Source organism: Lonchura striata, chromosome 9 (assembly GCF_050655825.1).
Source record: "Lonchura striata isolate lonStrDom1 chromosome 9, ASM5065582v1, whole genome shotgun sequence".
In the NCBI taxonomy this organism is placed as follows: domain Eukaryota; kingdom Metazoa; phylum Chordata; class Aves; order Passeriformes; family Estrildidae; genus Lonchura; species Lonchura striata.
This window is the reverse complement of record NC_140711.1, coordinates 28027990-28053410: the sequence shown is the minus strand read 5'-3', so window position 1 is coordinate 28053410 and position 25421 is coordinate 28027990. Positions and strand designations below refer to the sequence as shown.

Here is a 25421-nt window from a genome sequence, read left to right as displayed (position 1 = left end):
GATTGTGTGAGGCTTGGGGAGCCATCCTCTGGTGCCTGTGCTTTTCCAAAGTGACAGCTTGCCCCTCTTTCCATCTTAAAGAGGTATCACTCCGGCACATGGCAGAGGTGTGTGGTTTTTTTTCCAAAAAGTTAGGCTCTATCCATAGAAACTGGTTGTGGTAGGAATTAATAGACCTCCCTAAATAAAATTAGGTAAATGGTGAAATGTCATCAGCCAGATGTGTGCAGCAGGATCAGTTAGAGAAGGAACTGTGATTTTAAGAGGAGCGTACAAAGAAATTCTGAGAACAGGGATATCAAGAACTGCACTCCCCAGTGTTGAGAAAGCTGGAAGGGACAAAAAAATGGGTTTTGTAGGTATAAACAGAAAGTCTCAAGGTTATTTGGTGAGCCACTAATTCACTTCATCACCTTCTTTGTTCCAAGACCAGCTTTACAATGATCAGAGTAATTCCTTAGTGGTTGCATCCCCAATTCTGCTTGGTTGTACCTCCCACAGCATCTCCCAGGGCAGAAGGGCTGTAAGGTGGGACAGGGGGTGTTGGCCCTGTGTCCTTCTCCTGTCTGCCAGACCGATCTGTGTCTCTGGGACCCGGACTGGTTACAGACTCAGGATTTCTTATCTGACTGTGTCATACGAGTAAAAAGCAAGAGACACAGAGAAAATAACAACATCCATGCAAATCCAGATCAGAGACAAGATGGCAGCTTATGCAAAGCCTTTTTCTACATATTCTTAGAACCAACAGCATAAAAGAAAAGGTGTAAAGTCGTTATACTCTAACCAATAAGAAAAGGACCCACGTGGGTTTAACATAAACAAAAGGACTTCTATGAACCTCAAACAATACACAATAATTCTTTATATAAGATTGAAAACTTTCTCTGTCTTTGCAAAGTATATCTCTAGGATTTTTCACATCTCGAACTACCAATAAGTTCTTGTTCTTTCTTGTTCCTTATGATAAATAGAAATGTATTCACTTGGTTCTTACTTTCCTGGCTTCCCATGAGAAGGTTTTGAAATTTCCCAGCCTTTCTCAGCTTTATGTCTACTTTCTGGGGACTTTTTGCACTTTCCTAAAGTCTTTTACCTTTTACATTCCTACCCTCCTGCACTTCCTGATGGAAGGTTTCCCCTTGGCAGCCTGTCCCCGCGGGTGGTATGGAGCAAACTGCCAGCAGCGCTGCCTCTGCCACGGCCAGGCCACCTGTGACCCTGCCAGCGGCCAGTGCCAGTGTCCCCAGGGCTGGACGGGGACAGCCTGTGAGCTGGGTGAGTCCCACCACCCCCTCCAGCCTCCAGCACCTCGTTCAGGCACTCTGGAAGGGAGCTCAGTTGTGCCAGTTTGAGATGAGCCGGAGGAAAAAGGGTGGAAAACACCAGGCGGGGAGGTGTTGTTGTAGGACACGTGAAAATATGATGTAAGTTGCTGCTATTGCAAGGTGAAAAAGAGAGAGTTTATTTTCTGAGTCCAGCATTTATACTTTTTTAAAGGTAACAGTGGATTGGAGGGTGAAGATGCCACCTCTCCAATGACATTGGACAAACTACTAGTACATCAAGTTTCTCCACCTCTATGAAGGAATGCAAAACAATAGGTTGTTTACAGAAAGTTGTGTGAGAAAGTTCTCCAACGAAACGTAAACTTAGAAAGCTTTAGAAAATCTTAAAAAATCAGGGCGACAGGGAGGAGTTAAAAAATCTGGGGTTATTTAGTGAGAAATGAGAATGTTGTGGGGAGACATGATATTGGTACTTGAACATATCCATGGTGCTGGAAACTTGTTGGGCAGAGAAAAGCTGGGAACAGGGAAGATAGGTAGTGAGGTCCATTTAAGGACAAAGAAAAGTGCTAAAAGAAGAAAATGGTGCATTTCTATGGAATTTTGCCAAAGGAGGCTTCAAAATTTCCTTCACTGAAGGTTTTTAGGCCCAGTTTGGGTGGCTCATCATATTGCAGAGGCATGAGGGAGTTTCTGCTGGGGTTGCTCCAGCCTGGCTCCCCATCAGCCTCCCCCATCCCGTTTCAGAGTGTGGGGACGGGCAGTTTGGAGAGGGCTGTGAGCAGAACTGCAGCTGCCACCACGGGGTGTGTGACCAGCCCTCAGGGAAGTGCCTCTGCCACGCTGGCTGGACCGGGGACCGCTGTGATGTTGGTAAGGGCAGCTCCTTCTGCAAATCCTTCATTTGAACCATCAGCCATTCCTGCCAGTTTTCTCTTTTCTGTCTTAGATTTCCAGTATTCTGCAGGCCAGACAGGATTTATGCACTCTCACCCCATCTCAGGCCCACAGGCAGCTCTCTGCCCAGCCATGCCCTTGTCCAAATCATTTTATCTCCTCCTACCCCTGTTCCCTGCCTGCTTAAGAAAATGAAGGTATTTCTCTACCTTTCACACACAAGGAAGAGCACAGGAAAGGGAGGGAGTTTTAAAGAGAATTTGCCAGATCTGCCCCCTGCTGCTGGGTCTCCGTGGGTCATTGAGGGGAGCTCAGCAAACTGGACTGTGATGGTTCAGATAGTTCAGATGTGGCACACGACCCAGACTCGACACAGCTCTTTGGCATGCTCAGAGCCATTTGAATCCCTGAAACAGGGACTAAATCTCATACACAGGTGACTCAAAACATGATTTCAGCTCAGCCACTATGGTGCTGTGCTTTTAGCAAGTCCCAGGCAGCTTTCTGAGGTCTCCTGGGGTGCTGAGGACTCACAAAGCCTCATCCACCAGAACAACCTGCCCAGCTCCTTTTCCCTTTGGTCACTTTGCAGGGACCTGGGAAGTGGAAGCAGTTCATGGGCACAGTCCCCACTGCTCAAACAGCTGTCCCTGTGTGCATATTGTGTCACAGCAAACAGCATCACCCTCTCCTTGGACCTCTTTGGATTTTCACTCCAGGCTGTGACTCAGTCTTTGCAGGCTTTCCTGTGCAGACTCACTAGCAGCCAGCGTTAAATGCTTCTAATATTTTTAATATCTTCACTGATATTTTCTGGCCACGCAGCCTGCTAAATATCCTCCTGAGCAGGAGCCCAGGCAGGGAGGATCCTGGCTGGGGGCCAGCGGAGGCTGCTCCCCAGGCAGCAGGTTGTGGGAAGCAGGACTCCTGTACCACTAACCAATATGATTAAGGAGAAGCCATTCATTGTTGACATTTTACCCTACTTATATTGTAAATGCAGGCGAACCCAATGGGAAGAAATGACAATGTCTGACTCAATTCAGAAGGCTGAATTATTTCTTTATTATAACTATGCTAAAATACATTAATATACTATTTAAAAGGAGGATATTAAAACTACATACTACTTTCTCTGACTCTAACACAACTCGTGACCCTCTCTCAAGAGTCCAGCCCCAGGTAGGTTGGATTTGCCACCAGGCTCAAACAATCCTCACCACAATCCAACCAAGCACTCACTCCAGGGAAACAATTCTCCAAACACATTCCACATGGGAAAAACAAGGAGCAGAAAGAGAAATTGTTTTCTCTTTAATTTCTCTCTGTGCACCTCTATGAAAAAATCCTGAGAGGGAGAGAAATGTGCTTGCCACATACATTCTACAAACTACTGCCCATGCTAATTGCCCACTTCTTGATTGGTGCTTCTATCTTGTCCATGCATTCTGCATGCAATTCTCAGAGTATGTGATTGGTTCCAGTCCAGGTGCTTCACAGCGCTCTGTTATCTAGTTCTTGCAGTTTTGGTGTTCTGTTTCTCAGCCTCTTCTTCCTCGATTTAGCACAATTTACATCTTAGTGACCCTGAGGAATCCCTGAGGGTGCCGATAAGAACAGCTAGAAGCAGCCTGGCTGGAGCAGACTGTGGCCTAAGCCTTGCCAGCACATTGCTGCAGCAGGTTCCGCATTTGGAACGTTTGACTTTCAGGTTCCCATACCGACTTCCACGTGAAGTGGAGCGGCTGTGTCTGATTTGTGTTTGGCGTTGCTCTCTCTGCTCGCCCCCAGCCTGCCCCCCGGGATTTTTCGGCCGGCGCTGCGAGGAGCGGTGTGACTGCGCCCACGGCTGGTCCTGCCACCCCCAGACCGGCGCGTGCCGCTGCCAGAGCGGCTGGCGAGGGAGGCACTGTGACAAACGTGAGTGGCTGGGACACACCCGAGTGGGGCAGCAGCTCGGGCCGGGGACCGTGGCCCCCCAAGCCCAGAGCTCTCGGCCCGCGCTGGGCATTCTCGCACCCTCCTTCTGCAGGCGGTGCTCGCGTGGAGCGGGTGGGGATTTTGGGGGGGTTTTTGGTTAAGGTTGGGTGGGGTTAAGTGTGTGAGATGGTGTTTCTTGTTTGGATTTAGGTATCTGTGAGGTTTTATTTATATTATAGTTTTACAAACCGTGAGGTTTATAGGATTTTATTTTAATAAGTTAAAAGTGGAGTTGTATTTTTTTTTTTTGGTAAGGTTTTTTAAGGATAGACTGTCTTAATTAAGAAATGATACTTATTTTTATTTTTAGCTTAATAACTAACCACTTGTGATTTGTAATGTGCACTTTTTTATCTAATTACATAATACTGCCCAAAACCCATGAAGTAGAAAGTGAAGAAGAAGGACTGGTTTCCACCCTAAAACCTCTATCTTGCTTTATGTGTATTACTATATTCTAAATATATAGATTATATATATATTGTTATATAATGGATATAGTTATAGATATAGATATAGATATAGATATAGATATAGATATAGATATAGATATAGATATAAATAGATTTATTCTATATAGATATATAGATAGATATAGATAAATATGGATAGAAAACTATCTTGATTTATGTATATTACTATATTCTAAATATATAGATTATATATATCATTATATAACAGATCTAGATCTAGATATAGATATAGATATATAAAGATATAAAAATAGATTGATTCTATATAGATAGATATAGATAGATATGGATATAAAACCTCTATCTTGCTTATGTATATTACTGTATTCTAAATATATAGATTATATATATTATTATTTAATAGATATAAATATAAAAATTTTATATAGGTATATAGATAGATATAGATAGATGTGACATAGATATAGATCGATACAGATATAAAAATAGATATAGATATAATAAAAATGGTATTATATATTAATATATGTTAATATATATTATTATTTATATATAATATATATATATAATAAATATATATAAATATGTAAATAATATAAATATAAAAATCTATATAAAAATACATAAATTAGATATATCTATAGAAATAGGTATATCTATATATAGATATATAAAAATATATATTCTATATATACTGTATTCTAAATATATTCTACACTATACATATTCCTGTATTCTAAAACTTTATATCTCAAACCTTTAAGCTCTGGGCTTTCCACCCAGCGATACCACACCCTTCTATTCAAATTGCACACTCATAAACCCAGTTCCACCATTCTGGAAGGCGCTCTGGAAGTGTTCTCCAGGTGCAAGGCCGCGTTCTGCGGGGCGGCGAGCGCGGGGCCCCGGGTGTGTGGGTGGGCAGGGTTGTGGCAGGTGCCCGTGTCCCGTTATCCCGTCGCTGACCGTTCTGTCCCGCAGCCTGCCCGCCCGGCCGCTACGGCGCGGGGTGCGCGCACCGCTGCCGCTGCCCCGCCACGCGGCCCTGCCACCGCCTGACGGGCGCCTGCCGATGCCCCCCGGGACTCGCCGGCCACAGCTGCCACAAGAGTGAGTTCCTCGCCACAGCTTCCCTGCTCAGCGCGCTCAGAAAGGGATTTATGGACTCAGGACGTGGCGGTGCGGTGCCTGGAGAGGGGGAAGACGGCAAGCTGGCGGGTGGGAAGATGGCCAAGGGGTGGTTGGTCCTTGCCCAAGGTGGTTTGGCCAGCTCTGAGCTCTGTGCCAGCGCAGTTTGGGCTGCTGGGGTTTGGCCTCTCTGTGTTTGCAGCTGTTGGGCAGCCGGGGGCTGAACTGGACCCAAATTGGCTGAGGATGTGCCAGTGGAGCTCTGCCCTGCCCACAGCCAGCTTCTGTTGGCCTTGTCCCTGTGCTAGGCTATCTATTCCTGCTCCCAGAGCTCATGGAAAGGATATTTTCTGGCTCTTCTTAGCATGGAGTTTGGTCCCGCAGAGAAGTCTTTGGAAGCAGGCTCCTGCTCTGACCCCAGCTGCAACACCCTGATTTTGTTCCTCCCTACAAAACTTTGCCTGAGCCCTGTTTTAGCCAAAGGAGAACCAGCAATAAATAAGAATTGAAAGAACTGACATCGGTGTCCATTATCCTCCACCAGAGGACTCTAAATGCTGACCCACAACCAGGGCAGCTAGATGGAAATAAGATGTAAAAATTAAATGTGGAAGGTCCAAAACCTGTAGGCAATGTGGCTGTCAGCAGGCAGAATGAAACCTGTTGATGTTTCAGCAGCTTTGCAAGTCTAAACTCTCTGCAAAAGGTAGAATGTCTCTATCCACACGCCTGGTCCCTTGGGAATTATACTGTTATTTTAGTCAATTTCACCTGACATTTCCCTATGATTTTTTTTCTAGTGACAAGAAAATTGTATCTGGCCCTTGACAGTTGGGCACAAATTGACTGAACAAAACAAAATCAAGCATTCAAGTAACCCCCAAGTAAATGTAATAAATCCAAAATCCCGGAGGAGAGCGTCATTCCGTAGGCAGGGATTTTATTTAATAAATTTCAGCCCGCTCTTTGTTTGAGCGCTGTAATTACCAAGACAAATTTAATTTATTGGTTTGCATTTCTTCTTCCCAAAGCTTGTCCAGTGGGCACATATGGGCAGGACTGTCAAGGAGTGTGCCAGTGCTCTGCTGAGAATCAGGAATGTCACCCTGTCACCGGCCACTGCTCCTGCAGCCCAGGCTACCATGGGGCCCACTGCCACCTCCGTGAGTATTTTTAGGGTTTGCTGCCTTTCTGACAGAGAGCATCTGCTGGAACTTTGGGTTCTTCTGTGTCATTACAGTGGTGAGAGAAATAGAGGCTAATTATACTATAAAAGTTATAGTATTACAAATAAGTTACAGTGTAAGAAGTAAGCGTAGGGTGGGTTAATTTATACTAAAGTAAAGTAGTACTATTGCAAATACTTAATTTAATTTTTTTTAATAAAAAAAATCTAAAAAAATTCATTGATAATGTTAGCTCAAAAATGTAATTAATTCAATCCTTCAAATTAATTTTTAAACCCACCAGATTTACCTGCTAAATTCTTTCCAACCTCATGCCACGTTAAAGAATGTAAAGATCATTCTCTGCATTGCCTCTCTCAGCTACACCTGGATTTTGTGCAGCTCTCTCATTTCCAAATACCAAGTCCAAAATACTTCCCGAAATCTCTGCGTGCTCAAGTAAGGACAAATGGTTATGAGAAAACAACAAGCTGAAATTGGCAATAAATCCAAGTGATTCATAAAGTCCTTTCAGTTACAGAGCCTTCTGAGGAACAATCAAATTAAACCAACTGTTACTCTGGATTGAAAAATGGTGACTAGTGTAGAGGACAAAATGCCAATTGGCCCAATGCTCCATCATAAAAAATATTCCCAGATCCACATGGCTCATGCCGGTATTTTAGGACATCTGTAAAGTTGTTTTTGGTGGAATGTGGCAACTGATAAGAAACATATACCAAAGCAGCCAATAAAGGAGACAGTTAATTACCTTTTTATTTACAACTTTAATTTTGGTTTTACTCCACGGCTTGTAATAGTACCATTTAGAGGAAAAAAAAAGGGAAGAAAAAATAAAAAGCTGTTGTCTTTCTTGCTCAGTTTTTTTCTCTCTTTGGCGAGTGCTGATTTTCCTTTCTTGGGAATCCAGCACAGCTCTTTTTGGCTTAATTACCTTTTGGGGTGACAGTTTGGATACAAAAGCCAGCTGTCACATGCACAGCCCCAGTAAGGGTTAAACTACTGTTTTATTCCTTGAGCAGAAATAGGAGAAAGACTCGCTTTGGAGATGGGTCTTTGTATTGCCATCATGTAATCACAAGTTATTCTTTAAAATATAAATTATAAATAAAATAGAAAGGATTGATTCTGTCCTCCTCTGTGCATCGGTTTTTGCTGTAAGTGAGATCGAAATCTGGCCTTCAGCACTGGGGCTGGAGCCATCTGGATCCATTATACATTAGATTGTAATAAATGTTGTAGGAGAGCAGTAGTGGAGATCAACTATTTAACAGGAGCATTTTAAAAGACTTAATCATGGTCAGTCTATTACCTTTCTGTAGCAATTTCTCAGTATTCAATGCCTGTGTCTGTATAGCACTAAAACCTCTCATTACAGTAAATGTCCTCAAACTTACTTAGATATTTCAGGTTTCATTTCGGAATTTTAAAATTTAAAGCTTAAACAATTACACTGAAGTTCTGATGGTAAAGATATAAAAAGACAAAAAGACTCATTGTAAAAGAAAATTAGTTTTGTTGCATTCAGGGGGGATTTTTGCCATGGATTTCTGTGTAGCTAGGATTAAACCTAAAGCACACGAGATTTGAGATTTCATGGTGTTTTGTACTCTGAGATTCCAAAAATGTACAGCAAATTCTTTAACACGGGTTTGTTAGATATTTATTGGAGAAATAATGAAATTATGGAAGTTCACAGAAAAACACTCATCTATGTTGGTGTTGTTCCTATTGTCCCCTGTGCCACTTGTAGACAGACACAAAAAATAGAAGGAAAACAATTAATTGTGCGTTAAGTTCAGGTCAGTGGAGGGAGACATTGTGGGCCTGATTCTGAAGTGGCTGGCTGAAAAGCAAGGATGGCTCTCTTGACTTTGGTGGGAATACTCCAAGTTCCTGCTGCTCTGCCTGCAGGGAAGGCTGGGGCTGCTCCAGGGCGAAGAAGCTCCCGACAGAATATTAAACCAGCACAGGGAGCCGCTCCCAAACGGGCTCTGCTCCAGTCAACATGTGGTTGGATGCTGCTGGAAACAGTTTCTGGCAACTGTTGCTGTATTTATGAAAAAAAGATTCAAGAAAGTATCTATAAAAGGTGTAGCTGGCTGGGAAGTCAAATTTCCAGGAGCCAAGAGCAACGGGGCTTTCATGTTCACAAATTTTGGAGTGAGGAGCTGAAAAAGTCTCTTGGCATGGTGTAGAGGAAGCAGACAAACTAGCAATAAGGTTCCCATCACTTGTCCATAATGTGGTGGATGGGCAGATCTACTTGTTAAAAGGAGTAAAAAGCAGTAAGTGGTGGTGAAATTATATTTTTTTTAAAAAAAAGCACGGTATGTTTCTGTGACATTGACTGGGTTGGGAGTAGCCAGAGCCAGAAAGATCTCAACAGCTTCACCTTCAAGCTGTAGGTGACAGGATGTGTCAGAAGGGATTATTTGACAATGTGATTTAATAGCATTGGTCAGAAAAGCCTCAGTGTGTGCAATTGCTATGGAAAGATTTAGGAGCTCTTGGTCATGACAAATCCACTCAAAGCAGAAGGAAAATCAGGAAATGAGGTGGAAATCTGGCTGCCACTCTTTTGTTCACAAAAAAAAACGTAAGTCAGAGGCACGGGAAACTGTTAAATTAGAAAATGTCTTTATGAGATAACTGGTGGTGCAAGAAAAGCCCTCTGTGCAAAGGCAGAGCCTACTGAAATGGTGGGACATGGTGCAAATTGCCCTCGTTACCTGCATCAAAATTCTTCTGCAAAGTACTAACAGATGAGGTGGCCTTGTTATGGAGCATGTGCACAGTGCATCAGCTGAACATGCCCAGCTTGTGCTGCTCCTTCTCGAGCCAAAATACAGAAAATACTGCAAATGGGAAAGGAGGGAATTACTGCATCCCGTTCAGTAATGGAGCAACTACAGCTAGTCTTGAGCTAAGGAATAGCTCTGAAAGCCTTGCCAGGGAGAAGCAGCATCTTTTGGAGTCTGGGAATTTTTTAAAATATTTTTTAAAAAGGCGAATTTTTTTTTTTTTTAAAAGGAGAAAATCCAGATTACCAAAAGGAAAAGAAAGAGGAAAAGAGAAACTCACCAAATCATTGAATCTGAATGAGTCCTTGACTTCAAGTCTTGGTGGGAATGAAGGGGGTGTTGCAGGGCTCACTCCTTGATGCCAGGGCTTGCACGTGAAACAGATTTTGAATCCTGGCAGATGGAAGCACTGATGACAGAGTGTTCATTGAGAAGAATCTGTGTTTGAGAAGGGCTGGGGAGAGTATCTGCATGTTATAAAAGTGTATCTGCTTAGTCCTGATGACCTGCTATCCTGGTTTGAGCAGAAGCCAACGTTCAGTTTTATTTTCAAAGGCACCCCTTCAAAGCTTTCCCATAAGCTCTCCCTCACTATTGAATCGTTCAGAAAAGCCAGAGATTTCTCCAGCCACTCAGGCCCTGCTTTCGTGCCTTTAGGAGAGACAGAATACATGAAGTTATTTATGCACAGATTGCAAGGGATCTGTTGCTTGGAGACGTGAGCAAATATATTTTCAACCAGGTTTCTAAAGTAGCCATGGACTTTCCTTCTGCCAGACAAGAGAAAGAAGGGTGAGCAAAGAAATGTCATTTGGAGGCAGTAGCACAAGTGGAACTGTTGGATGATGATCATGCTGCTCGAGCACCAGCTACTCCTTCTGGGAAATTAGGAGAATAACGTGCATCTCTGGAGCTCAGAGCTGGCACACTGGGGGTTCAATGGTGCCCATGCTCAGCAGCTCTGCCCAGCTCTTCCCCTCGGTTCCAACCTCCATCACGAAAGATCATCCAGAAGATGTTAACTAAGCATGGCAAATGCATTTACATCTTTCTGATCCTTTGTTCGATTCTCCTGGAACATTAGCTATCCCAAAAAGAAATCAGAAATCCTCATTACTACGTGGAAAACCTCTCCAGTGTTGCCATGTAACACTGCCTCAGTAATCCATCCAGTCTTACAAAATGCAGATGCTTTTTTTTTTCCTCAGAGAATTTTCTGTCTTTGCATTTAAATAATATTCCTCCCATATCTATCTTCTGAGGAGGTGTCTTCTGAAATTCTGTGTTGCTGTCATGTGCACATTTTCATGGTCTTCCATGCACAGGGTGGGAAGGGAAGTTCCACTATCTCAGGTGGCTCCAACCTGGCCTTGGACATTTCCAGGGATGGAGAATCCACAGCCTCTCAGGGCAACCACTAACAATGCCAGCTCCAGTTTGCAGGGAAGGAATAGATTATAAAGGAAACAAACTTTCTCCAAGTTACACGTTTTAAGAAGACGTGACCCACCCTAGATCCATGAAACAGCTGCTAAAAGAGGCAGAAATGGCTCACAGCTTCTCACTGACCTGGACAAACCAGGTGGCTGCTGCCCAAAGGAAGAGGGAGAATGACCCCATCTCTCCTGTGTAGAGGGAAAGAGGGAATACATTCATTTGGAGCAGAAATCCCAAGAGGAAAATCTCTGTAGAACGAGGCTTGTTTTTCTTGCTGCTGTCACATAAGGGGAATGGGAGAGCACAGAGCCAGGAGCAGCAGCACTCAGTCCAGCTCCCCAGCATTTGACTCTGCAATCATTGCTGTCCCAAGGGCATGTTGTCCAGAGGAGCCATCTGCTCCTCAGTGCCTACTACTGGCCCACTGGAAGTGAATAACATTAGAAAATGAAAATCAAACTTTGAAAGCAACAAAGTGCTTAAGACATGAAATGCAACAGGCCCAGTAGCAACCTAACCTAATTGCTGGCTATTTTTATTTCTTAAACAGGGTGTCCAGAAGGTACTTATGGTTCAAACTGCCAAAATCCCTGTAAATGCATGAACGGAGGCCACTGTGACCCCGCGTCGGGAGCTTGTGATTGCGCTCCCGGATTCATCGGAGCCAACTGCAGCAAAAGTAAGCCAACATTCATGTTCTGCTTCTGTCAAAACACAGCAGAGAGAATCATTTGCATAAGAGCTTGTCTGAAGAAAAACAGACAGATCTCAGCTACCTCTTCCTTGAATTGTAAATCAGGATTCCAGCTTTGTAAAAAAATCTCTTGCAAAATATTTTCCCTCGCTGCTGCATGCATAGAAGCAAGGACACTTACCCCAGGATTGCAACCTGCTTGCCCAAGATTATTTCTAGAGCCAGCTCAGCATGAATTGCTCAAATTCCTTCTTCCTGTCCAAAATTTTGAGGTTGAGAAATTATCTCAATATTTTGCTTCACACTATGGTGCCATTATTTTCAATAAATGGGAAAAAAATCAAGTTTTGTCATGGCAAAACTGGTAAAGACTCCATGGCAACCGTACTGTTACTTCTCTGTTTCAGAGCTAAATGGTGTGGCTGGATTTCTGTGCTGCTTCCAAAACTCTGGTCTCTGTGAAGTTCTCTTCAGTTTATTCACAGAAAGGCAATGTTTGAATGTTTGGTTGCCCATAGCTTTGCTCTTCATTGTTGGGCAGCATCAATATTGAGGGAAAGATGTTTTAAGCTGGAAGGATGAGCAGCTGATATTTCAGTCATACATTCACTCTTCTGATGGGAAAGACAGTAAATATTCCATGTGAAATCATGGGTTATATTTATAATCACAAGTAGTCTCACAAGGAAAAGCAGTCATGTCTTTGGGTGGGTTTGGCTTCATGGTTGATACTTTGAAGTGCGTTAGGGGGGAATCAAAACAAAGCCAGCTCTTCCCCTAAGACTTTGGCTGTGTTAAAAATGAAAACTGCCATTGGATCCTCTGGGTGTTTAACAAATCCTGTGTTCCCTCAGCCTGCCCTGAGAGCCGGTATGGGAAGGACTGTGCCCAGCTCTGTGCCTGTGGCAAAGGCCAGTGTGACCCACGGACTGGCGAGTGCTCCTGTGCCCCCGGCCACACGGGCCCTGCCTGCCAGCAAGGTAACCAAGCAGGACCCAGGTCACCTCGCCAGTGGGTGACACACTTAAAATACAGCAAATAAACTCAGTGCCAGGCATTGTTCACAGCCACCTTGCCCAGGGCCTTTGCTGATAAGGCTGAGGTCTGGGGCGCTCAGCCTCTGTCCCTCCCCGCTCCATCACCCAGCCTAATCCTGCCCACACCTCCCTGCCACCCTCGGTGCCAGGCCACTGGCTTCTCCAGGAAGCTGTGGGGATTTGTCAGGACACAGTGTTTGGGTGAAACTAATAATAATCATGGAGTAGTGTCCCACCACCCCAGGGAGACCCTAATCACTTGGGATACATGTGGGGAGCATGTGTTTGTATTTATTCCCTGTCACCTTCATCCTTTCCTTGGGGTGCTAATTTTGGGGTTTTTTCAAACTTTGTTAATTCTCTGTAGTGTGTCCCCAGGGACAGTATGGCCCCAACTGCCACCTGAGGTGTACCTGTCAGAATGGTGGCATCTGTGACCACGTGGATGGCAACTGCACCTGCGGGCTCGGCTGGACAGGAAAATCCTGTGAGGAAGGTGATTTCCTGCTTCGATGGCAGTGGATTTGTGCACTCAAGAGGGGCTTTGCAGTGTCCCCAGACACACACAGACAAGGACAGTTTCAGAACTGTCCCTAGTTAGAGCTTCAGGTCTTTTTTCAAAACAGTTTTCTCCTGAGTACTGCTCATGAATTCCCTTACACACTTCTTATTTCTTCTTCTTCTCCAGTCCAACTTTTGTGTTCTTTGTCCATAGGAATTTTGGGTTTTGTCTTCTTCCATGTGATCCTCAGAGCAGGAGAAGCCTCTGTCTTCCTCCTCAGTGGCTGTGTTCTCTTTTATTTGACTCTGGACTGGAGTTGAGCCTCCCATGTGTAGACTTCCCAGATGTTCTGACAACATCTGTCCAAAGCAATTGAGATTGTCCTGCTCTCTCACCCTTATTTCTCCATGACACCTGTCCCTTGAGCAAGACAAAGCACACTAACTGAATAAGCTCATATCCCACTCCAGAATCTCTCCTGTCAGCCCAGTCTTCCCACAACTGTCCTGTCCATCTCCCAAAAACCATTCTGTATTTCTGTGTTCCTATTTCTCTCTGTAGGTAAGAGATATCTGTATAGTTACGGACTTGAATGTTAGGAAACCACAAGTTTACTGGTATGAAATGCAAGTAAATAATTCTAAGTACACTTTCAGGACAAATGTCATCATTAAATCGTGCAGATGTCCCCACATGGAGTAGTGGATTGTGAGTGTATCTCATAGATAAAACATCTCTGGAGTGGAGCACAGGGGGCAAACATGCACACATTGTGTAAGGAACTGTGTGTTGTACCACTAGAGAGAGTTTCACGATTTATCTTTTGACACAGGGAATGAAATTATTGGAAAATTGAGTCTTGATCTCCACAGCAGTGTGGGTTGGAGTGTGTTGTGACTGGAAATCAAAGACAGCTAATCAGGCATCCTTTGAATAGAGATTAGATATGATGTTCCTGGAAGATCCTGTCTGGCATTTGCAGGGTTCTCCATCTGATTATTTGGACGGCCACGCTCGTTTAAGTTCGTCTGCCCAGATTCAAATTATCCCAGCAGTGGGAAGTTAACTTATTCAGAGATGATGCTGAGGTTAATTATATTGGCACAGTCCCTTCTGCATGACTTGGCTTTCAGTAATTTGAGATGTGTTTAGTTCTGTAAAAGCAGATAGTTCATTATACATGGACAGACTGTTGCTATGTGTGAAAAAGATCCTCCTGGTTTTATTAGGAATTTGAATAGTGTGATAACACAGAGGAGGAAGAGCTTCATGTTTTCTTTCACACTTTTTAAGTGCCTAAAAGAAAATATTGCTGTAGATAAAGAAAGAAAAAAGAAAATCTAATTTATGCCATTCACCACAAGGCTTTACAACACATGGTGTGGGTTCAGCATCGAGTCTGTGAAAGAAATTGAAAAAGGCAGACTGTTAAAACTGAAGAAATAACATAAAAGATTTCTCACCAAAGTATGCAAAAGCATCATAGTTGTGCAGAAATTTTGTGCCTTCATAACAAATACTCTTTGGTCTGCAAATTATTCCCTGGGTATCATCTCTTGGCAACGCAATCTGAGGGCAGCGTGGGTGAGGGCAGTGATTGTTTGCTTGATGGTTTGTCTGTTTTTCTGTCCATGTCCTGCCAGCAGAGTGCCTCCCAGGCAAGTATGGGGCTGGCTGCTCCTTGGACTGCCCGTGCCAGCACGATGGCACCTGTGACAGGTTCACAGGCTGCTGCAGCTGCCCCGAGGGCTTCTACGGCCACTCCTGTGAGCACGGTAAGCGGAGGCACTCGGGGTCATTGTCACGGGTTTGGGGCTTCAGAGGAGTCAAGAAACACCTCATTAGTTCCGTTAAAATTTTGGGGATGTCCCAGATCATCCAGCTCCTTCTAGATCTTGCAAGTTTCTGGTGCTGGGTGATGGAAGTTTAAAAGTCCATGGAATTAGCAGACTTAAGGATAAATATCATTTTTTGTTGGCTGCCAGGGAATGTCACAGAGAACACGGAGGATTTTTATGGTGTGTATGATTTTCTCCATGAACCTTCTTCATTTTAATTTTTCAGGGTGCCCCCTGGGATTTTATGGACTGGGCTGTCTTCAGGCCTGTGCCTGTAAAAATGGAGCGAGCTGTGATGCAGTGACAGGACAGTGCCTTTGTCCTTTGGGTTATCATGGTGTCCACTGTGAAAAAGGTACTGGGAAAGAAAAAAGACAAAGGAAAAGAAAACAAACAAAAAAAAAAAAACCCAAGAAAAAAACCCAAACACCAAAAAAAAAAAGCCAAAAGCAGAACTCAAAAAACCTCATATAATTACTGAAATATTTGTTGGGAGCCACTTCTTCCATATTTTGAGCTTAATGAAAATCCTGAAACACTGAATTTGGGACAGATTTCCTGTTATACAGCTGGGTGTTCCCATTCCCTTATAAATTAACTAATCTGGTTCCAATTAATACAGTGAAAGTCCTGGTCTCCGTGATGTCTTGCAGCAATGAGTTCCACATGCCATTTATTAAAAATAAGTCCCTTTTACTGATTCTAAATTTGCTTCTAAAACTCCAAATAAGATTATTAAATAGCTGCATGTCAAACCTGTTGAGTGTTATGGAGGGGTCTTCTAGAGAGTTCTAATTAAAAATAGAAATAAGTGCCAGCCACATTTCTGGGACAGATTTACAGATACCTTTGAGAAGTTAGATTAGACAACCCCAACAGAAGGAGAGCTCATTTAAATATTGTGCCCATTCTGCTGTGTTTGATTTCTTCATTAAGCTTGGCATTTACACTGATTTCATTTATGAGCTTTCCCCTGAGACATCCTGGGAAAACTCTGGGTTTCATGTTACATCTTGCCACTCAGATGTGCATCTAAAGGGTTCTCTTGCTGTCAGGCTGTGCCAGGGGCTGGTTTGGTGAGGGCTGCCAGCATCAGTGTGACTGTGGGGATGCTCCTTGTGATCCAGAGACTGGGAAGTGCCTTTGCCCACCTGGGAAGACTGGAGACAAGTGTGACATTGGTAAGGGCAATATTTTTAAGGGCTGGACTGTGTATTGTTATACCACTCTGACCTGTTGGTTTTGGAATAACTGTAAAAGGACATTAGTTGGTGTTCAAGAACACATTGTTTGTAGAAAATTGCTGTTTGTGATTATTAACACCTTTATCAGCAGGCTTGTACCTCTTGATTTAATCAATATTTAAATTGATATCCTGATAGGAACACTGTTCATGGGTCAGCTGTAAAATGTCATTTGCCTTGAGTTTTGGAGAACACAAGCTGGGGAAGATAGGCCAAGAAGTTTTGCAAATGTAGTTAAGAAGACTCCAGAGGGTGCAGTTGGGCACCAAGGGCTCCAGTTGCTGTGTGTTTTATCACACTGACATTTGTGAGCCTTTTCAGACCAGTGTAAAAGTATGTCCAGCTCTGGATTTGCTTTCCCTGGAAGCAGGATGGAGTCCCCAGAGGTGAGGGCAGTGGAGCTGCAGCAGCTGTGCTTGGCCCTGGCCTTCAGCAGGAACTTTTAACCCAGATGTAATTCCCTCCTTTGCAGCACAGGCACTTGGGCTGTGTGTTGGCCCACAGGAGCAGAATTCTTCTGTAACAAGGATATAAAAATAGGTGAGGAATTTTTCCTATAGGTAAAACCAGCCCCGCTGCTGTACCCTGGTGGGGTTGAGGGGCAGCAATGGCAGATTCTCTGGTCACAGCTGTGACTCTGATCAGAGCTCAGGGCCAGGCTGGACAGGGCTTGGAGCAACCTGGTCTGGTGAAAAGTGTCCCATGCCTGTGGTTGGAGACACATGGGTTTCTAACCCATAGCTATCCTATCCTATTCTGTGATTATGATGGAGCAGTTTTAGTGTAATCAGTGGAGTAAAAGGAATTGCAGTGGTTTAACTGAGTGTAGGAAAGCATTTGTAATCCCAGTGCTGTGACAAACAAGATAAAAGGAGTGAACATCCATGTGCTACCGTGGAGCTTCACCAGGAACCAAAATCCCCCTGAGCTCCTGGAGCAGAGGGGGAAAATTATTTCTCCTTTTGTTCTAGGATGGGGCAGAAATAGATTTAAGCAAGCTGTTATTAATACAAATTGCTGTGAGCTTAAGCATTAGTGCAACTTGCAAAACTAAAATGGAAAAGTATCTGATTCCCTCTGTGCAGTGTCCTGTGGTCAGGAAATGAAGCTCCCAGTCTGGAGCACTGTTCCAGTGGGAACATGAGCCACCCTCAGTGCCCACACACCACTGGGTGTCCCTGGGCCTTTCCAGTAAAATTTTAGGCAGAAGTGGAACGCAAGGGGGAAGTTCAGCACCAAAAATGGGAATTGAGGTTTTCTTCCTCACAATCTCTGCGAGTCATTTTTATTTTTTTTTAAATCAGCTAGGGTAGCCCCCATCCATGAAAAGCTGTTATGGGGTAGGTTTTATTTGCATTTTTATTTTCAATTAGGCTCAGTTCATCTGTGATATAACTGTGAGCAGCTGTGACTGTGCAGCAGCCATAAAGATAAAAGGCCTGATTTTAATTTGAACTCTGGTAAAGCACCCATTAAACAGGCAAAATGTTAATTAAAAAAAAAAAAAAAAAGAGAGAGAGAGAATATAACAGACTTTTATGGGCGTTCTTTTTCTGTAATAAATTAACATTGCAGACTTTCAAACAGATGTCTTAAATACACATTGTTATTAACATGAAAATGTGGTATTACATAAATTAAAATCAGGTCCAGAGGTGTTTGGGGAGACCTTTTCTCATAACATTTCCTAATTGAAAAGGCCAAGCTCGGAGCGCACGGGGCGAGTTCTCCCACGTGCTGGGGCTGCAGCTGATGCAGGGCTCAGCAGGACTTCATTTACCTGAGGGTGCTCGTGGGAGAAGGCAAATTCCCTGGTTACAGGGTTTTTCAGGTGGGGGAAAGAGGGCCATTGTTTGCTGTGTATTTCACACCCTGCCTTGTGACCCTGCTGCTCACTTTCCTTTCCTGCGTGTCCTCTGATGCATAAAAAGTTGAAGTGAAGATTTACCAGCCTAAGTATGAAATGTATTTGCATTTGGAAGTGAGATTTTTTTTTTTTTTTTTTTTTTTTTTGCTGTGAGTTTAATTTGCCAGGATGCAGCAGAATTGTGCAATCAGAGCAAGACATGAGTATCTATAAATGGATTAATTCTCAGTGTCACACTTTGTGAGGGAAGGCTCTTGGCCAGCACGTACTGACAGCCCAGCCATGCAGGAGAGACAGGGGCAGGAGAAAGTGTGGATCCAGGATGCTGACAGCAACTTTCCTGAGCAGATCCCAAGATGTTCTCTGTTGGGCTGTCAACCCTTGTTTTTAGTAATGATTTCCATTCTGGGAACCTCTTGAGGACAGCTGGGCTGAAGTCGTGCAGATCATGTGGCAGATGAAACTCGACGGCTGCCGCGCTGTCTCTCCCAAATGTGGCGTCTGAACGTGAACAGATGTAGGTGTCTGAGCAGCTTCCTGATCCCCCCGAAGGGGGAGGCTGCCAGGGGTGCTCACCCTGTCCCAAACCCTCCTGTCCTTGCAGGGTGCAGGGCGGACAGGTACGGCCCCGGCTGCTCCCTGCGGTGCCAGTGCGCCGGCAGATCCCGCTGCGATCCCCGCAACGGGAGCTGCGCCTGCCCCGGCTCCGGGATGGGCCCGACCTGCAGAGAAGGTAACCAGCATTTCCTGCTGGGATAAAACACCTCTGGCCCATGCTGGTGGGCGGTTTGGACGGGAGGGTCGACCCATGAGATCGTTTGGATAATTTCTCTTCTCAATGAAATAGAGTACGGAGGGAGTTTCCTCTCAGTTGTAGTGTAATCACAATTCCTCCTTTAGTTTAGGGAAAACTTTGGGAACCTTCTGATTTGGAAGTGTTTTATAGTTTTCCCTGTTCTCTGCCTCTGTGTAACTCCCTCCTCTACCTTCTTTTCAAGACTACCATTTATTGAATTATTTAAGTGTAAATTGTATAATCTATATAATATTTCAGTATTAGATTATATGGACCTGAAACCGTGTTTCTACTTAATTCTCTAGGTGGCCCTCCAAAGCTTCCTTTTTATGAAGAACAAGCCCAAGAAAGAGGGAGTATTTTTCCAAGAGCTCTACAACAGTAACATTTGGACTAATAAATGAACTGTTTTATATGCACAGACGGTATTTGAATTTGGATATGAAAACAGTTATTCAATTCAGCTTGAATTGTACTGAAGTATTCACACTTCTTATGGAAGACTACAGAGGCCATTTAGTAGCTGGATCCTTTTAAAGAGTTGAATCTGTTTCATGTGCTCATTCCTAGCCTCTTGCCCCTCCATTAATCTACTCTGGACATTCTTTCTGGTATTAATATAATACATTGCTTGAAAGCCTGGACATGTTTTTAATCAGACCAGCTCCAAAGAGTATCAGGATAAGCAGCGTGTAACACATCACCATGGAATGAGCCACGCTCCCTATCAGGGACTTTCTAAACCCACTTGACAACCAGCACCAAGTCTGAGTATTCCACAGATTATTTCTCTTCAGATTCATTGCAAAATCATATTGCACAGAAACTAGAGGGATTCATCAAGTTAATTCCTCTTTGAATAAAGTGGTGTGTTCTGGAGAAGCATGCAGTCTAATTTTGAACTTGCAGCTGAAGAAGAATCCACTACAATCCGACAAGAGTCCTCAATATATTGTTAATTTATTTAAGAGCATCTTCTGTATTTCTAGTGTGGTTTGACTGATTGGAAGGTCTCTGTCTGAATCTGTCTTCCAAAGAGCATGGCGTCATCTTCCAGGCTCTCCTGGAATTCTGTGTTCTCACATCTTACCAGATAAATTTCTCACTTAGTGGGTTGTGCAGCACTTCTCATCAAAGAGTAACTGTTAATGCAGAAGAGGTTTTATCTTGAATGGAGAAAGCAGATAGTAACCAAGGAGAGATGCTTAAAGATACTATCTTTGGGGTTTGTGCTTTTATTGAGCAATTTGGTTTTTTTATCAAGTCATCTCACAGCATCTCCTGATACCATTCAACAGCTGCTGGTGGCCACCTCATAGAACGGAGACATTTGGTGCTATTTTGTCTTTTTAGACAGGTTTTGCCTTTGATATAGAACTATGTCATTATAAAGAAATTTATGTTCTGTATTTTAATATTCTGAGATAACCAGACTAAAAGTTTTCAGTGCCTCTTTAAACCTCGCTTTAGGTTGGGAGTTACAAAATCTGTGTAGTAACCATTTGATTCTGACTGTATCAAAAGTCCACTCTAAGAAGAGGCATCAGGACTGTGGTAGACACAGAGCATGGGCAGTTCCAGCTCTTGTGCTGACGCTCCATTCACCACCAGAGCAAACTGCAGCTCTGAAAGAGCAGGATTTTGTTTTGTAAGAGAAAAAAAAATGACATTAATTGATGGTAATTTGGGATTTTTGGAGAAGTTTGTTGTTGTGGTTGGGTAGGTGATGAGTTGGTGACGTAGGATCCAGGAGGTTGGATGGGAAGGTGAGGTCACAATTATTCATCACTTCGTAGGTATTGAAAGTAAAGGTATTTGTGAATGCATCAAAATTCATTAAATAACTGTGATTTCAGCCAGAAAATCACTGGGGCTGATTCTGATCCCTTTTAATTTCTTCTGTAGAGCTCAATGAATGTCACTGGAAAGTTCATTCAATGTAAATGTGGCAAAATAACAGTCCCAGAAGTGTGTGACTCTCAGCAAGGAAGTGATATTTTAAATGTTCTTTTGGAGGTGTGATGGCCTGAGTCTGATCCTACAGTTATGTGAATTTCGGGCAGTTTCAGCTGGACAGGAACTTGCAAGGTAAATCTCCTGTGAGACAATGAGATATAGTCTTAGCAGCTGCTGGAGAAGAGCAATTGAAGTTGAACAGTTGACATATTTTGGTCTTAGCTCTGTATTTCCTGCAGAGCCAAACTACAACAGTAGTGCAGGTGTCACACTGCACTTAAGATTTTTTTGTAGAATCATCAAGTGAATAAAGCTGTAGAAAACCTCTGGAGGTCTGAGCTTCCCTTTAAAGCCTGGTCAGCTCCAGAGTCAAATGTCTCAGAGATTCATCATTCAAGTCAAATTTCAGAGATTCCTCCCACCTTGTTTAGAACATCTCCAAGGATGGAGATCCCACCACCTCTTTTAACCTGTTCTAGTGGAGATTTCATTTTCTTCATTTTTTTTTCCCCTGGTTTCTCATCAGAATTTCTTCAGCTTCATCTTTGTTCCACTGCTTCTCATCCTTTAATTGTGGATCTCTGAGGAACCTTTGGCTTCCTCTCCCCCAGAGCCCCCATGGGGTAGTTGCTGCAGCCTTGCTCTTCTCTTCTGAAGACCCCCCCATCCACTGGCCACATTCCAGTTCCTCAGACATTCCAGTTCATCCCAGCTGCCCAGAGACTGGCGTGGTTACTCAGCAGCATAAAACCCATTACACTTCTGTTAGACAGCAGAATGTATCAAATGTACTGTTTTTTTCTTATTTTTGTAGATTGATGTGTGATTTGAGCAGCTAATCCAAGGGGAAACCTTTCTCAAGCCATATTATTTACACTCATGTATACTTGTTTACATTTTCTACAGTATCTTGATGATAGAATTGTAAATATGCAGTATAAGGAAATAAAAGATTTTTGTATGACGTGTTTTTAAAGGATGTCACGACTTTAGGTACATGATGAAACACATATTTTAAGTGACTGATACTGAGCCTATGCCAATGAATTAAGGGCCCAAGTAGATCTGCTTTGGGAAATATTTCAGCAAACTTTTTTAAAATCAAAAAATGCCAATTCATACAAACCACTCCATATGCAATAGGCTTTTTTATTCAAAATGCTTCTTGGCTTTATGTTATTACCTTGGGAAAAGAAGTTCACTTCAGTTCCATCAAACAGACCATTCTGATTTGTGGCTCTGCATGAATTTTTGTTCCAAAGCAAAATGCAGTCATATACAGGTAAAAATCAGAATTAAAGATTTCATAAAAATCTTAAAAGAGGAATTTTGATTTGGGTAGTTGGAATGTCCGATCTTGGTTCTTACTTTTTTCATAAGGTAGAGAAAATGTTTACAAAATTTTGTTTCTTAGAAGAGCCAGAACTTTATTAACAACTAATTAAGAAGTTTACTCTTTTTCTGATATTATTGTTATTATTGTTATTTTGCTCTTACTACAGTTCAACACATATACCTGATTCTTTGCCTACAAAGTAATCATTATTAGACAGGATGGATTTTTTTTAATGGAAAACTGACTAAATCAGCTTTCCCAGAGATTAATTTAGTGGCGAGTGTAGTTGCTACTAAATTAGCAGAACTCTGCTTATTTCCTTCATCAGATTCCAGTGCAAGAGTGTCAGGCTAATGTAGTGCTGAGCACTGCACTGGGGCTTGTTGAAAATGGAAGTTAAAAATTCAGTGAAAATGGGATTTATAGTTAAATTGATTCAGTGAAAATGGGGTTCATAGTTAAATTGATTCAGTGAAAATGGGGTTCATAGTTAAATTGATTCAATGACAATGGGGTTCATAGTTAAATTGATTCAGTGACAATGGGGTTTATAGTTAAATTGATGTCCATCTTCCTCTTGGTGAAGGCCTTTGCTGGCTCCCAGGGGGCTGAAGTTAATCACACTTCCTGGAAGGGAGAGCTCTGTGTATTCCTCTGTGGCACACTTGCACGTGCAGATAGCTCCTTTCAGAAAGACACTGGGATTATTTCAGCCATGCAGCTCCCGTGCCAAGTCCCCCTCTCTTACCTTGTGTGTTCCAGATAACTTCATCTGGAGTGGGAAGGAGCTGAGTGTAACTCAGTGGGCCCAGCAGAACCTCACTTTCTGTGAATTCATGAAGCCAGGACAACATGTTTTAAGTTAGATTTCACTAACACTATCCTCATAGGAAAACAATCAGAATTTTAAAAATTCCCCGCTTGCCCTGCCAAAAATTATTATTCTACTTTTATCCTTTTTATGTTGAAGAACCATAGCTATTAAAGTTTGCCCAGATTCCTTGCCAACCATATTATTTTGATTGGCTGCAGGTTTCTGTTTGTGTAAGTAATAACCAGCATAGTGTCAGGAGTTGCCAACGGGACAAACATGGAAATAAAACCTTCATGTCCTTCCCAGAAGAGGCAAAGACACATTTGGGAGCCATCGTGGCTTCACTGTGCAGATCAAACAGTGACTCTGTTAGAATTTAGCTTCTTATCAGAGCAAAGTAAATCTTAGGAACAATCTTTCAGAGTGCTGATGGACCAAGAAACTTCTATCCTCCCATTCTTGTGTTAATATTTCTATATTTAGGCTAGTAACCTTCTCAGCCACCAGTTTTTGAAGGACTTTTCCTTCAGGTTGACCTGAGCAGCTTCATGCATGGGCTGCAATTGTGCACAGTAATTCTTTTGCAGGGTCACAGCTTTAAATTCTGACACTGTGTAAAGCAATTTCCAGCAGTAAACACCAAATCTCAGCCTTGTAGAGCATAAATTGTTTGTTCTGTTCTTTTTATTGCTCTTAATAAGCACTTGCATAGCAATGTTATGTCTCTGTGAATTTGTAATCCCTCTTCAAGAAATGTGTGGGGTATATCTCAGATTTGTACTGTACTTTTTGTTGTAGACATGTTGTAGTGAAAGGATGCTGATTTTTTTTTTATATATATATAAACATGTCATTAAAACTTGGTCTTGTTTTTCCCTTATTGCTAGTTTTGAAGCAACAGGCTTACGTTGTGGATGAGACTTTATTCTACTGAACTAATTCACATTCAGAGCAAACAGGCTGAAATCACACCTGCTTTGGTAGTTTGTACAGAATAAATAATGGCCTGTGCCCAAGTGGGTTTGTGTATGATCCCTGACCAGGGCAGGCTGGCCAGTGACTGAGCCTGACAAATGGAGCTTTCTGGCACTCCAGAGTGTTAGAAATATTCAAAACACAGCATGAACCTTGCTGGGGGAGGATGCTTGTGAAGTGTGACATTTTGGGAAGGCTTGGGCACAGAGCACTTTGAAGGCGTTTGAAACCACACACCTGCAGCCTCCATCAGCCTGCTCAGGCACTGCCCAGAGCCCAGTTCTGCCAACAAATTGCCTGGTTCACCTTCAGGGTATTGTCTTCTCACATTGGCAGGAGCTGAAGGAACCTGTGTGCCTGCTTAATGCCAAATAGTGCAGTAAGAGTGTGTTGGTTAATTGGGAGTAGCAGGCTAAATTGAATTCAAAATGTGTAACAAAGGGGGAACAGTAGATCAAGCTGGCAAGAGGAAAAGTGGACAGCTCTGGCTTGCTGCTTTCTGGGAGAGCAAGCTTGGATTCCTTTGGAAATTTCAGGGCAAACATTTAGAATGGAGTTGTGTAATACTGCAGGGTTCTGTCTTGCCTGATTTACTTCACTCTTCCTGCAGTTTTCAACAAAGAACAGAATAATTAAGTTCATTTGGTTTGTCATCTTTTTGACATATGTTCTAAAAATAATTCTATAATCCTTGCAATTTTTCCAGTAATTTCTTTTTTAGAAGCCATATTCCTACTGCTCCAAGAAGATGTTGATGCTATCAACATATCATGTTGATTTTAACCTCTCAGATTGCTGTTTAAAGCTGAACAAAAACTAGAATATTCTCAACCTCTGCAGATTTAGCATTGATCTGTGATTTAAACCTTTAGAAAGCCGTGCCTCTGCAGCACTTGAAATGTGCATAAATCATGGAATGGTTTGGGTTGGAAGGGACCTTAAAGATCATTTATTTCCAGCTAAATATGGGGCAGCCACAACTTCTCTGGGCACCCTTTGCCAGTGCCTCATCACCCTCACAGTAAAGATTTTTTTTCTGATGTCTGGGATCTGTGGAACCAGAATGACCTTGTGGCTGTGTCCAGGGAGCACTGTTCCATGGGATTGTCCCTCAGCACCTTCAGAAATCATCATCCCAATCTGCAGCCAGCACTGCTTATCTCTTCTTGTAGTCAGTACTAGAAGTTCATGGGGTGCTCATAGAAT

General features: G+C 42.9%; 1 protein-coding gene across 7 annotated transcripts in view; it reads left to right on the top strand.

Moving 5' to 3' along the window:
• The window catches only part of LOC110480370 (uncharacterized), a 199336-nt gene extending 175080 nt beyond the window's left edge, over window positions 1-24256 (top strand). For 4 of the 7 annotated variants that reach the window (XM_085588049.1, XM_085588047.1, XM_085588046.1 and 1 more), the window contains 13 exons: window positions 1150-1278; window positions 2037-2162; window positions 3978-4106; window positions 5582-5710; window positions 6760-6891; window positions 11707-11835; window positions 12705-12830; window positions 13255-13383; window positions 15036-15164; window positions 15454-15582; window positions 16283-16408; window positions 18943-19071; window positions 19440-24256. In XM_085588049.1, coding sequence (XP_085444175.1) covers window positions 1150-1278; window positions 2037-2162; window positions 3978-4106; window positions 5582-5710; window positions 6760-6891; window positions 11707-11835; window positions 12705-12830; window positions 13255-13383; window positions 15036-15164; window positions 15454-15582; window positions 16283-16408; window positions 18943-19071; window positions 19440-19519 — 1622 coding nt within the window. In that variant the 3' untranslated portion in view covers window positions 19520-24256. Of the gene's footprint in view, window positions 1-1149; window positions 1279-2036; window positions 2163-3977; window positions 4107-5581; window positions 5711-6759; window positions 6892-11706; window positions 11836-12704; window positions 12831-13254; window positions 13465-15035; window positions 15165-15453; window positions 15583-16282; window positions 16409-18942; window positions 19072-19439 lie in introns of those variants that run through there. The other 3 variants (XM_085588048.1, XR_014957412.1, XM_085588051.1) reach the window with 3 other exon arrangements.
• The last annotated feature ends 1165 nt before the right edge of the window (window positions 24257-25421 follow it).